Raw genomic sequence first — 13,577 nt, 5'->3', positions numbered from 1 at the left:
ATGACATAATAGCTTGAATTGAGTTGCTAGTGAAACTGATACAAAATGGTTCCCTAGGGGGATGATATTTATTGTTTATTGCAGTTCCTTTTGGTTAGTGTTGTTGTTGTTGTTGATGATATCTCCTTTTGAATATGCATGTAAAGTACTTATGTTTGTTTGGCTAGGCAAAAAGGATAAGTTACGTGTCTACTATTTGTCCTGGTTAAGAAATAAAATACTTCACAATGATCCGGAAGTGGAGAAGAAGCAGGGTTGGACAACCGTGGGGGATCTGGAAGGATGTGTACACTATAAAGTGGGTAAGTTCCACGCCGGGCGGAAGGGTTTTGTTTTTCCAGGGTTTAATTAATCTTCCATTTAAAATCCATGTGGTTTTGAAGCTTTCAGTAATGAACTTGTCTCTAAGACTGGTAACTCATTTCTGTATCAGGATGTTTCTGAGGCACCTTCTAATCCTGAGGCCTGCAGGCCTGCCGTTAATCTTAACTCTGGCTGTCCCTGCCCTCCGTCGTGAGCCTCTTCTCACCCTTTCCTTGGACAGTCCACACTCTCTCTGTAAGATGTGGCTCACATCTTGCAGAGAAGAAGGAAGCGTTGCCAGAGGAGAGACACTTGGACTCCTCCTTTGCACTGTAGGCTTGTCCTCGCTTGGAGGACTCTGGGTCCTTGGCAGTCACTGATCGAACGTTTGAGAGTTTGCCCAAGTAGCTGAGGCCTGTCGGTTTGAATTAAATGCGCTGTACAGAGCTACTCTGCTCATCACTAAGAAATGAATCTTGCTGGCCAGTCAGTGTTTCATGGCAGCTGTTTTGTTCTTTCCTCCTCAGCATGCCTGCCATGCTTCTCGTGAAATAAGATCTCACAAGAACAAAACCAAAATAAGTTTTTTAGTGTTGGGGAAAAAAATCAAAATATAGGTACTAATGTTGGAAATAAAGGGGAAATAATGGAGCTTAGCCCAGTTACAGTTTTATGAGCAAGATGATGTGTTCTAATTGAATTTGAAATGGGAGGTTGAGAAGGTTAGCAAATGGTATAAGGCTTAAGTATACAGAGACTGTATACTTCAGACTGAGTAACATAAGGGGTGTATTGAATGTTGATTTCTGCTTGTGTGTTTTCTTCTGTGTTTATGAAACTACATACTGCAGTCAGTGCCTCTGCTCCCAGGGGTATTACAGTCCTTGGCGTTGCCGTCTTGTTTATGTGACCTGTCCACGGCCCTCAGCTCATTGGTTACTAATGAGTGCGCCTGCCACCCTGATAGTGGACTGATTCTGAGTGATCCTGCAGGGTTCTGTCACCTCGGTGTAGATTTCGGGATTAGAATTTTCTGTGTTGTGTTTTTGTGTACTGTTTTTATTTGTTGATATGTAACTGAAATCGTCTAAGGCTAAATGTAATGAAATGGCTCATAACAGCTGAAATGTCCCTGAATAGATGACCCTACAGGAGAGTGAGAGGCAGATGTGTTAAACTGAGCTGGGCTCAGAAGGCGGGGTGGGGGGGTGGGTATTTAAATTTATATGTAAATTAATTCTCATGAAATAAACTTTAACATTTCTTTCTTCAGTGACATTAGTACATTCCAGGTGCCCAATAGCCCCATGTAACTAGTGGCTTGACAGCCACTAGTCATATCAACAGGGTGGACATGAAACCTTTCCATCACAGAAAATTCTATCCCATCAGCACTGGTTTCGACAGCCTCTTATAATCCTTTGTATCTTAATAGTCATGTGATTCACTTGCATAGTGACACTACATGAAATAACAAGGAGAGTTATCAAGTCAACAAGCCATGTCTCATGGTCAAAGGCGGAGTGCTGTGGTTTAGAGAGCCCATGAAAGCACCGGGAGTCTGCACCAGCCATTAAGTCAGGTGTGGCCAGGGCCCCTCCGGGTGTCTGCTCTAAGCAGAGTTGCTGCTGTGAAGAGGACTGAAACGGCTGTGTAAAGGAGGCCTATATATATATATATATATATATATAAAGTTAGAGAGAGATTTTCTTTACCTTTGGCACACACCTTTAGCTAAAATCCTAGTAATTACTACTGTCTTTATAGCTCAGGAAGTGGTTTGAAATGATACTTGATCTTGTACACAGAAACAGATAGAATTCAAACTCAGTTGATGAGTATTTTGTCATAGAGTCCTGTGTTCCTCCATCTGTAAGCCCCACGCAGGACTCAGGAAAGGCCACATGGAAGGTTTGACCTCTTGCTGGGATTTGGGACCCTCTTGTCTGATAAATCCCATCGTTATCCTTCTGAACTAGTACTGAGCCCTCGAGGTGGTAGGGTGGAAAGGCTGACATTGTCCTTGCTGATTAAGTACTTACAGCCTAAGAAGGTTAGGGACGTCAGCGAAAGTGCTCATTGATGGCAACCAGGGTATGGAGTTGAGTCCAACACAACATGGAGGACGATGGGAGCAGCCTGAATTGTACATTAAAGAATCGGAAAAGTGAACCACGAGGCTTGAAAACTACATTTTCAGCATTTTTCTCTTGTTGGTTTGGGTGGCTCAGCAGCAGGCCTATTTAGAGAGTTGGCAGAGGACGGCTGAAAGAAGTCAGAGTTCCACATTGATGCTGACCTGTGCTCCTCTTATTTGTTGTTGCAGTAAAATATGAAAGAATCAAGTTTCTGGTCATTGCTTTGAAGAGTTCTGTGGAAGTCTACGCGTGGGCACCCAAGCCATATCACAAATTTATGGCCTTTAAGGTAACAACATCAAGTGCACTTAAAGGTAGCATCAGCCGTGCACACTGTGGCCGAGAGCCAGGGAATACGTCTAAAAACCCCGAATGGTTACAACTGATCGTTTAAAAGCATGTGCTGATATTGGTGTAACTTTATCATGCGAGAGGCCATTTCTAATGGAACAAGCCGAGCTATCGGCTTTCTAAGTCCTCAGAGTGTGAGAGAGGAGCGGAATGTTGGGCAGACACCTGGATTGAAAGGACAGACTGACACCACCTCCATTTAAGAAGCAGACCTTCACCTTCCACCTAAAGTCATGGACGTGTATAAAGATGTAGATGTTTATGTTTTTGACAGGTATCCAGCAATAGGCAGCTTTAAGGTATATCTGTTCAGTAGAGGACTAATTAAAAATGAAGTTACAGAAACTCTTGATGACACAAGGAATGCATTATTACACATTAAATAGAACAAGTATTAAAATATGTATAATATACCATTTTTGTTCAAAGAAAAATACCGTAGAAAAATATTAGCAGTTATTTTTGTGGATTTTTTTTTTTTTTTGCGGTACGCGGGCCTCTCACTGCTGTGGCCTCTCCCGTCGCGGAGCACAGGCTCCGGACGCGCAGGCCCAGCGGCCATGGCTCACGGGCCCAGCCGCCCCGCGGCACGTGGGATCCCCCCGGACCGGGGCACGAACCCACGCCCCCCGCATCGGCAGGCGGACTCTAAACCACTGCGCCACCAGGGAAGCCCTTGTGGATATTTTTAATATTTCTTTTTTATACTTCTAGAGTTTGCACTAGATACAAATTTATAAAATTCTTAATCGAAAATGATATTACTATAACATTAGATATTATAAATCACTTAATAGCATCATTTCTGCTATTAGACAAAAAACCTTAAGCTTTGTCCCCCGGGGGTGTTTTAGTGCAGGGCAAGAAGTTAAGAATTTTGTATCCAAAAAGATTCTATTTACTTAAGTTTTTAAATAGTTTTGACATATTTTATCAAGGGTAGGCTTCCATTATTTGGAAAATTGACATATTTAGATTGCTTATTCCTTGATTCCCCAGTAAAGCAGTATAAATGAGGTTATCATATTTGCTTTAAAAAATAAAACCACATATTAATTGACTAAAAGCTGTTGATTGTATAGTTACAATTATCTTCTGAGATCTGGTCTTAATTACCTTCACGTACCAGGTACCAGCAACTGTACTAGTTGCTTTTATAAATAAATACCTTATTCAAATCTGCCTTATGAGCTATAGGTGTTGACGTTAATGACAAACCGAGGCCACCAGGCTGTTACGGTACATGGTAGCCTCTCGTTAGCTTTATCACTCTAGCTGGAACATTAAAGTGGAGGTTTGCGTAGCTCAGCAGAGACTGTGATGATCACACTGATAAAAACTCTCCTCACGTGGATCGTGCAGCCGCTCTGTCTCCATTGTCTTCGTTGGAGTAGCTGGTGCTGACTGACAGATAAGAGCAAAATAACTTGAAGACTTACTGTACAGAGTAGTTTTGCTTACGGTTTTTGCCAGGGTGGTTCAGTAATTGAGTAACGGTGTGCCTGGGTCTGGCTTCTCCAGTTTGAACCATCAGAAATAAGTTCTGCTTCGTCTCACAGCTGCTCTGTCCGTTGCTTCTTTGTAGTCATTTGGAGATTTGGTGCATAAGCCATTACTGGTGGATCTCACTGTTGAGGAAGGCCAGAGGTTGAAAGTGATCTATGGATCCTGTGCTGGATTCCATGCTGTTGATGTGGATTCAGGATCAGTCTATGACATTTATCTACCAACACACGTAAGAAAGAACCCACACTCTATGGTTGGTTGACTGGCTTCATTTTATTTTGACTTTTTTCTTTACTCTGCTTAGTGAACTAACACAAGCAGGGATCCCTTGCTTTCCCTGTGCTGTGGGGGTGAGTATTTAAATGGCGCCCCTGTTCAGTAGCACTCTGCTCCGAGCCAAGTGGAGACCCACTCTCCTGGCTCTGAAGCCCTCCTGAAAACCTCCTCGCCCTGCTTTCACTAACACGGGAGGGTTGGGCAGCTGCTGGCAGGTCAGAACCTCCGTGGGTCGGGACTGGTTAGAGGAACATAATTTATTAAATGGAGCCCCCAATCCAAATATGTTCCAGGGGCTCCGAAAACGTGAACTAGTAGATTATAGGACCTATCAAAGGTGGACTTTCAGATATATATGTATATCACATGGGTTTTCCACAGTGTTATCCAGTGTTGTGTTTATCACCAGGAATCTGAACCAGTGCATTCGTTCCCCAAGACATTCTTATTGAGCCCTTTTGCAGGGATGGAAGTAGCCACAAACATGCTCGCCTGTACTTTGTTCCTCTTCTCTAGATCCAGTGCAGCATCAAACCCCACGCAATCATCATCCTCCCCAACACGGATGGAATGGAGCTTCTGGTGTGCTATGAAGACGAAGGGGTCTATGTGAACACATATGGAAGGATTACCAAGGATGTGGTTCTGCAGTGGGGAGAGATGCCAACGTCTGTAGGTGCGCGTCCCTGACAGGAAAAGGCCCTTCCTAAAGAGGCGTGCAGTTTGCGTACTGATTTTACGTGTTCTTCAGACCCTTTGGCCACTTAACAGAGTGGCTGGCAGTAGATGGTGGAAAGTTAGATTGTAGACCGTGTGACACACGTAATAGTCTTCTGTTAGGACAAAATCCAAGTCACTGTTTTTTAAACCTCTGTCGTTCACAGTCCTTCATTTAATCTTTAAGACAGCCAGGGGCAGTAGGGGCAGGTGTAGTTGTGGACTTATGTGTGGGACGTGAGGGGAGACAGAAGGGTAAGTGATCACTCCTGCCATTCCGCGGCCCAGCCGCAGTCGACACTCAGCCTCCTGACCGTCCCTGTGCGTTCAGCAGCGAAGGCTGATCTCTGGCACCCTCACGGCTCCAAGTTTATATCCCCAAACTGTTTTGGTTTAATTGCAGTTACGTCACTGGTTCTGTCCACTTGGCTTTCCTTCTCGCTGCCTCCCTGGTCACTAGTGTGATGAAAATACGAGCTAAGCTATGGCGTGGCGGGTGGGCAGGTGCTGCTCCGGCGTGACTGCCTCAACTGTTGATTCAAATACTGCCTCCCAGGATGGACCATGAGGGTGCACATGCAGAGTGACTTGCAAACAAAACCCCCAAATTCTAGCTGTTTAGAGGGGTGGGGTGTGTGTGTGTGTGTGTGAGTGTGAGTGAGTGAGAGAGAGAGAGAGAGAGACCTGAGCAGTTTCTTTCCACGGCTGTTTCCTTACCTTTAACGATACGTGTTTTCTCCTCTCAAAAAGCGTATATTCGATCCAATCAGACGATGGGCTGGGGAGAAAAGGCCATAGAGATCCGGTCTGTGGAGACCGGCCACTTGGATGGTGTGTTTATGCACAAAAGGGCTCAAAGACTGAAATTCTTATGTGAACGCAATGACAAGGTAACGGTTTCCTCAGAGATTCTTTTTAGTTGCTACTATCTTTTAGCAATGGTTTATTTTCCATGAAGTTTGGTGAAGCCTTTCCTTGGGGTTTTGATAGATTCTGAAATAACTTTATCAAGGAACTTTTCAGTAGTGACTTTTTAGGCCTGTTCATGGAGGTCATGATATATTTTATTTTGTTTTTGTTGAGGGGGTAGAGATGTTTATCTGCAGAAATCATCCTATGTTGGGTTTTTGTTTTTTGTCTTACGGGGTTTTTTTCCCCATTCGGTGGCCTGCCTAGGCCACGTTTGGTTTAGGGATAGAGAAGGTTAAAGCTAACAGTTTAGATGGATGGAATTCTTTTGTGTTTAGAAGGAACCCTCATGCAAATTTAAATAACAGGGTAAAACTTCCTCTCCCCTGATACGTACCAGAAATACACCACTTGTTGGTCTACCTTTTGAGTAGTGAAATAACTTCATTGTGTGACATAAATGCCTAAGAGGGGAAATCATTTTATGCAGAAGTAGGCATACTTCCTGCAGGTGAGACCCCGGGGCATCAAAGCCCCAGTTAAAACCTTTGCTTTCTGAAACTGGCCACATCCTTGTCTTCTCTGGGATTGACTCCCTCCCTCCCCACATCAGCCTTGGAGTGGAACAGACACTGGCCAAGGGTGTTGACCCCTCGGGCCTTTTCTAAGCCCAAATTTCCCTGTCTTCTGTCACTTGGATAAAAATATGTCTGACCACCTGGGGCAGCCCAGTGCAGCCTTAGAAACATTTCCCCCTTTTGCTTCACGTTAAAATATATTAAACCTCCTAGCAAGCAGACCTCAGGTTGACTTCTCAGACGAAGAAAGCTGTCACTTCTCCTTGTCAGCTGGGCCTCCTGCCCAGCCACGTGCTCTCCTACTCAAGAGCTGCATCACCACCAGCCCACTTCCTCCTGCACTCCTCTAGCCCATTTGCCGGTGCACTTGGCCTTTTTTCCCCTACATAATACCTCCTAAATCTTTTACCTTGAAAATCCATACAACCTCAGACCTAACCCAGGATCCTGCCAGCTTTTTGGCTTACACTTTCCTAAGTATGTTCAGTGGAGCCATAACTGTGATATTCTTTGAACCTCAGGCATTTAAATATTTTTATCATTCATGATGTCACATCCATCGGGTTTTATTAGTAAAAGGCACAAAACTAAATTACGTTACTTTGACTGTAGAGTCATATGAAATAACTAATACATCTCAGCTTCATTTTCTAAAAGAGAAAAACGAGGTAGCTGAGGAGCCTCCCCACTGCGCATTGAGTTTGCCAAAACCCCATTCATCTTTCAGAAGGCATTAGCCGTGGAGGTGAACACAAATGATCCCGTTTCGGGAACACCGCCTTTGTTCCTCTGCGTTCTCACAATAGGGCACAACGTACAAGGAGTCATCCGTTGGCTAAGGAGCCTTCCTGGTCAAGATGAAAACTGGCTCCTTCACAGACAAATGGACATCACCCCAGATTTCCTTTGGGAGGGGCCCCTGGGGTTGTGGGACCAGGGTCCTGCTGACCCCTCTCCTCTCCTCCCCTCTCCTTCTACAGGTGTTCTTCGCCTCGGTCCGGTCCGGGGGCAGCAGCCAGGTGTACTTCATGACGCTGGGCAGGACCTCTCTTCTGAGCTGGTAGGAGTGGCGGGCGGGGATGCCGGCCCCGGAGTCATCGAGATGAGAACCTGGAATTCCTGGCAACTGGAGCTTGGAGCCGCCCAGGCCGCGTAGGCGGGGGTCTCCTCTCCCCTCCTGCCCGCTCTTACCAGTTCATCCCCACTCTCTTCTTGTCCTGTTCGAAATAAAGGCTGCAATGCAGCTGGTGCTGTTGAGACTCTACCATCAGGTGCTATCGGTGTTGGAATCAAGCATCAGGCAGAATGCAAACACCTTCCCTCCAGCTCCAGAATTCCTCGTCTGTGACTCTGTCCCGGGGTGTCTGCAGGTGGAGAACAGACACGCCGGCGGGTGGTTAGAAGTGGGCACAGCGGGTGTAAAGTGTGCTCGGACGAGCAGGTCCCTGAAGCCAAGAGCAGATTTAATATAGTAACATTAACAATGTATTTAATTGACATTTCTTTTTTGTAATGTGACCATATGTGGACAAAGAAGAAGGTGCAGGTTTAAGAAGTTAATATTTATAAAATGTGAAAGACACAGTTACTAGGATAACTTTTTTGTGGGTGGGGCTTGGGAGGTGGGGTGGGTGGGTTAGGGACCCATTTGGCATTTGGTTTCTTGGGAATCCTTTTTTTTTTTTGGCCAAGAACTCAGTCATTTTCTGTGTACCAGGTTTTGCCTAACTCATGTGCAGATAATTCTTCAAAAAAAGAAAAAACGGAAAAGGTGTGCATTTGTGTCCTGGCCTGAACCTCGTGGTGTGACAGTATTAGCACTGCCTGGGTCAAAGGTTTAAGTTTTGTTTAAACCTAGAAGCGCAACAGCAGCTTCACCACGGTCTGCACTGGCGGAGGGAAAAACATTGTTTTTCAGCCACGTGTTTATGTTTTCGCCTACCTCATTGTTTTTAATGCATTAAGAGGTGGTTTCGTTTATATGTTTTTGGAGGAAAACATTAATGTTTAATTTACTCTTAATACCAAAACTATCCAATTGAAGTTTGACTGTTACTTCGTCACAGGTCTCAGTAGGCACAAGAGAAATTGTCCCTGAAGATGGGAAACAGCCACGAGGCTTGTCTCGCTGACGGGCGCGTCTGCTTTCTCAGTTGAGAGAGCAGATCGCGCTTGTTTCCACTAGATTCACCCGTGGTGGTGGACGGGCGGCCATCACCCACAGCGCGAGGGGCCTCAGTGTTCTCAAATCGGGGTTTGCAGACAGGTGGTCATACGGGGACAGCCCCACAAACTGTTAACAGTGTTGCAGGAACCTTTCCTTGGGGCCGGGGGTATTTCCCTTTTTCTAAAAAATGCAATGCACTAAAACTATTTTAAGAATGTAGTTAATACTGCTCATTCATAAGATAGCATCTTCCTGTGTTTTGGGTGTGATATCAAAGCCCTGGCTTTTCTCGTTCTCTCCCTTGCTCTCCCGTTCTCTCTCTGTTTTTTAAACCAGTTTTACTTTATGAATATGTTCATGACATTTGTAATAAATGTCTTGGGTAATAATTGGTTTCATGGCTTCTGGTCACTCGCTTCCTCTGAGGATTTAATTACTTGGTAAAGGAGCAGTGCTCCGCACCATGGCTCTGCCGTCCGCCTTTCCTGTTGTTGAGTTCTGATGGGAATGTTGCATCCACCAAACAAAAGCTCGGTGTTTCATAGGCTTACTCCTCCTCCGTGGCGAATTTTCTTTTATGACGTGTAAGTGGAGGTTTTCCTCCAACAATCACTTGCACCTGTTTGCTGAGGCTTGGCCCGGCATTGGCATCCCATTTGGCATCCATTTTGACTCGTCATTCTCTTCCTCCTGGGTTCTCATTTTTGCCGGAGGCTCTCCTGTGAATTTCAAACCCTAGTGAAAAGTACATACACTCACAAATGCAGAAACAACAACTGGTCGCGTACACGCGCCACAACAGGACCCACTGAGAAAACCCGCCTCCGTGCTGGAAGGACAAGGCCGGGGAAACAGGTTTTCCGTGTGTGTAACTTTGGTGTAGTGCTGATGTCTAAGGCAGAAAGAGATAATTCTTTTCTACTAATTCATACTGAACATAGAGAAGATTGGGGAGTTAATCCCACCCTTGGAAGGGACTTCTGAGACAGGCCAGACTCCGTCACCATGGGACTGCAGTCACAATCACATCACTGCTGGCGATTCCCTACTCGGTTTGGCTTTTGACCCAAGATGAAATGTGTCTCAGTGAACATGTGCACCGGCAGAGGAGAAAGGACCCGAGACGGGGTCAGTTGTAGCCCTTCCCGTGACTTTAGCGAAAGGTAAAAGTTGGGCAAGTGTCTTTGAAAAAATACTAAACTTCTGATGCCGACATGGAAGATACAAAAAGGGATGAGGCCTCATGGTCTGCATCATCCAGACTTGAAGCTCAGTGTCTGTAAGTCAAGGGCTGTGACACAGACCATGCAAATGGTGTTTCATTGGAATTGCCGAGTACTGAGAACTTGACAAAAACCGCATTTCCCTCGGGCAATGGGCTCCGAGCTCAGGTCAGGGTGGGCCTGTCCTAGTTGGGCAGCACCTGGTGGTGTTGGAGTTGAACGTGATTGAATCCATCGCCGGGCTTAGCTGACCTCGGTCAGCCAGCCACTGGTCCCCTGGGTGTGGGTGCCCGCGGTGTGCTTTCCTTGGCCGTGGTATCCCTCCCTCCGTGGCCTCCCCGCCTTGTAGATCAGACTGTGTTGCTACAGCTTCAAGCAGGTGCCCGGTTAGGTTTCTCCATGAAAGATGGTGAGCTGTCGCTTTGTCTTTCTTCTAGAGAAAGGGATGATCTTTTTCCTTTAACAGGGTAGTGACTTCACAGAAGTGCAAAGATGTCAAAATCAACAGAAGAAGATAGTGTTATGCTGATACCGTTAAACGTGGAACATGGAAAACTATGACAACTCTTCCAAACAAAATACCAATATGGCTCTAGGTTTAGTCAAAGCTTTAATAAGTGATACCTTTCTGTGTTTAAAGCAGAGTCTCTCTGTATCGAGCGCAGTGTTTTTACTTTTTCTCATGCCCATGTTGTGTTGAAGAAAATGTTTACAAAAAAATGGTTTTGTTACACTAATGTGCATCACGTATTTATGGTTTATTTTTAAGTGATTTTTTTGTGGGTTATTTAGGCTTTTGTCTTAGTTGTAGTCCACTTAACGGTGATTCATAATCCCCAGTTTTGCCAATTATAAATTTGCTAAACAGTAATGCAAATGACAAGCTGCATTGTTTACTAATCAGAGCTGCAAAGCAGACTGGTGGCGAGTACACACACAGCCTTCTGTTTTCAGTGCTAACTCGTCTTCTGTGTATTATGAAAATTACTGTTGTCCCTCTTCTCCCCTCTTTTGTCCTTAAATAAAGTAAAAATGACACCTATTTCACGTGGCATGAGTTTCAAATATATTCTCTTCCTCCAGAATGTTTCCTTCCTCTAAGGATCCTCCTTCCCCTCTGCCACCCCTGGCCTGAGCGGGCGGCTCCTAGATCCTGCCGTCTCCCTAACAGGGATGGCCCAGGGGCTCACCAGGCACAGGTTACGAAAGCAGCAAACATTTGTTCAAAGATCTTAGAACGAAATTGATGGGTGAGCTCTTGATCACCGTGTTTCTGAAGCCAAAAACGGAGTAAGGCTCATTTCCCATGCATGCTGTCTGTTCTGTAGCTAACAGGACGATGAAAGGGATGCTTTCTCGAATTGGCACATAAACATGACCTTAGGCCTAATCACTGGAGCTCCTTCAGTGCGAGGTCATCACAGCCCCGCCCACGGGTGTGCCCCATCAACCCTCCATAGCCTGGCAGGACCATTCCTCACTGGGTAGATGCCAGGCCATGCCATGGGTGCCGGCACCCTGCCCGAGCCCCCTCCTCAGTTGCATGTGTCAGTCAGCTAGCTCCTCTATGCTGCTTACTAGAAGCACGTTCTTTCTTCAAAGTGAAAATAAACTCGTAAATACCTAGGCCCCCCCAAGGAGCAAGTTAGTTCTCTTCCTACTTGTTTGTTGCAGCTGGTGTGGGTGACAGGGAATAAACATCTGGTGACCCCGTCATTCATGGCCCTGTTCGAACTTCATCGGTGGAGGTTTCACTTGCAGGAGGCCACCAGGGTCAAGTCAGCCCCTGTAAGGGGTGCCAGCCCGCTGATCTGGTGTCACATTCAAGGGTGCGGTGACGTTGCTGCTTTATCTGCCATCTAGGACTTAAACAATGCCCATGCTTCATTTTAGGAGAAGTAGGTACTGTGTTTTGTAAAGGAAAATGGCTAAGGAATTAAGTTGGGAACAATAGTCATTACATTTTCTTACGGGAGAAGTAACGTGTGTTCAGACAGGAGAGTCTCACGGCCGGTCTGCCTCGCCCTTCACTATGAGATGGTCTTGTCGTATCTGCGTTTCAGAATCTTCCTGGAACTCTTGCAGCTTTGCCTCTGCTTCTCCTAACTTCCCTGTGCTCATACTCCACCTCATGTATCCTCTCTGATACCCTGACGACAGCACGGTGCTCTCTGGTTCAGTCTGTTTCTATCTGAATACCGAGCCTGCATGTGAGCTCAGATTGGTTCTAACTGCTCTCCTCAGAGAATTTCCCAGTGGTTTGCTTCAGTAGCTTGAAATAAAAACCCTGATGTTAATCTAAGGATGACACCAGCCCCCTGTGCAGCGTGGGGCTGGTGAGGAAGTGCACTGGGGTAGCCAGGCCCCGGGAGGGCTGTGAGCGTCTCACATGCTGGGCATGGGCCACCCGGGTCCTGTAACAGACTCACCAGTCCCCCGGCTGCAACTTGGCTTCCTGTAAGAAGAGCACGGTTCCTTGATGCTAAGTCTCATCTCGTAGTTTGCTTGGTTACAGGAAGTTTGAATTAGATGGTCCAGCAGAAAATGATACAAAATTATTGTTTTTATTTTGGTCTGAGTTGTGAAATTCTGGCAGCATGCCCCCCAGGAGTCTCGCGGAGGGCTGACCTGGATACAGCTTGAGCAAAGCAATGCCGCTCTCTCCTTAAGTGTGTTTGGAAGTCACACGTAACACAGACCTTAGAAAACAGTACTAAACAACTTTTCTACAATAAAGATATTAAATCCTGCCTTGATTCTTTTATGAACAGCTTTATTGAGATAATCCATACCACACAATTCACCATTTAAAGTGTACAAACAGGGACTTCCCTGGCGGTCCAGTGATTAAGACTTCGCCTTCCAATGCAGGGGGTGTGGTTTCGATCCTTGGTCTGGGAGCTAAGATCCCACGTGCCTCGCGGCCAAAAAACCAAAACAAAACAGAAGCGATATTGTAACAAATTCAATAAAGACTTTAAAACTGGTCCACATAAAAAAGAAATCTTAAAAAAATAGAAATAAAATGTATGGACAATTTGGTGGCCTTTAGTCCTTCAGGGCTGTGGCTGCATCCCCACAATCCATGTTTAAACACGGTTATCGCCCTAGGAAGACAGCCCACACCCCTTTGCCGCTGTCCCTCGGTCCCCTCCCCTTCCCTTCCCCTAAACTTCGTGCAACCCCTCACCGCTTTCTCTCCATGTGGCCGCGCCTCTCCTAGACGTTCTGTGTCAGTGGAATCCTGCAGTGTGTGTCCTTTGTCTCTGGCCCCTTCGCTTTCACGGAGTGTCTGGAGGTTCATCCTGTTGTAGCACGTGCTTTGTTTCTTTCTGTGTCTTTTTATTCTTTGTTTCTTTCTGTCGACATCCTTGGTTCTTCATCTTTGACCCTGATGCCTTCAGCTCTA

General features: G+C 45.8%; 1 protein-coding gene across 50 annotated transcripts in view; it reads left to right on the top strand.

Moving 5' to 3' along the window:
- The window catches only part of MAP4K4 (mitogen-activated protein kinase kinase kinase kinase 4), a 173,249-nt gene extending 164,883 nt beyond the window's left edge, over positions 1-8,366 (top strand). For 28 of the 50 annotated variants that reach the window (XM_060116752.1, XM_060116725.1, XM_060116758.1 and 25 more), the window contains 6 exons: positions 168-302; positions 2,630-2,730; positions 4,378-4,527; positions 5,091-5,250; positions 6,042-6,181; positions 7,759-8,366. In XM_060116752.1, the coding sequence (XP_059972735.1) occupies positions 168-302; positions 2,630-2,730; positions 4,378-4,527; positions 5,091-5,250; positions 6,042-6,181; positions 7,759-7,842 (770 nt within the window). In that variant the 3' untranslated portion in view covers positions 7,843-8,366. Of the gene's footprint in view, positions 1-167; positions 303-2,629; positions 2,731-4,377; positions 4,552-5,090; positions 5,251-6,041; positions 6,182-7,758 lie in introns of all 50 variants that reach the window. The other 22 variants (XM_060116737.1, XM_060116740.1, XM_060116726.1 and 19 more) reach the window with 1 other exon arrangement.
- The last annotated feature ends 5,211 nt before the right edge of the window (positions 8,367-13,577 follow it).

The sequence above is a fragment of the Mesoplodon densirostris genome, chromosome 14 (assembly GCF_025265405.1).
Source record: "Mesoplodon densirostris isolate mMesDen1 chromosome 14, mMesDen1 primary haplotype, whole genome shotgun sequence".
Classification (NCBI taxonomy): Eukaryota; Metazoa; Chordata; class Mammalia; order Artiodactyla; family Ziphiidae; genus Mesoplodon; species Mesoplodon densirostris.
The sequence above is the reverse complement of the archived record's forward strand: the minus strand, read 5'-3'. Positions and strand labels throughout refer to the sequence as shown.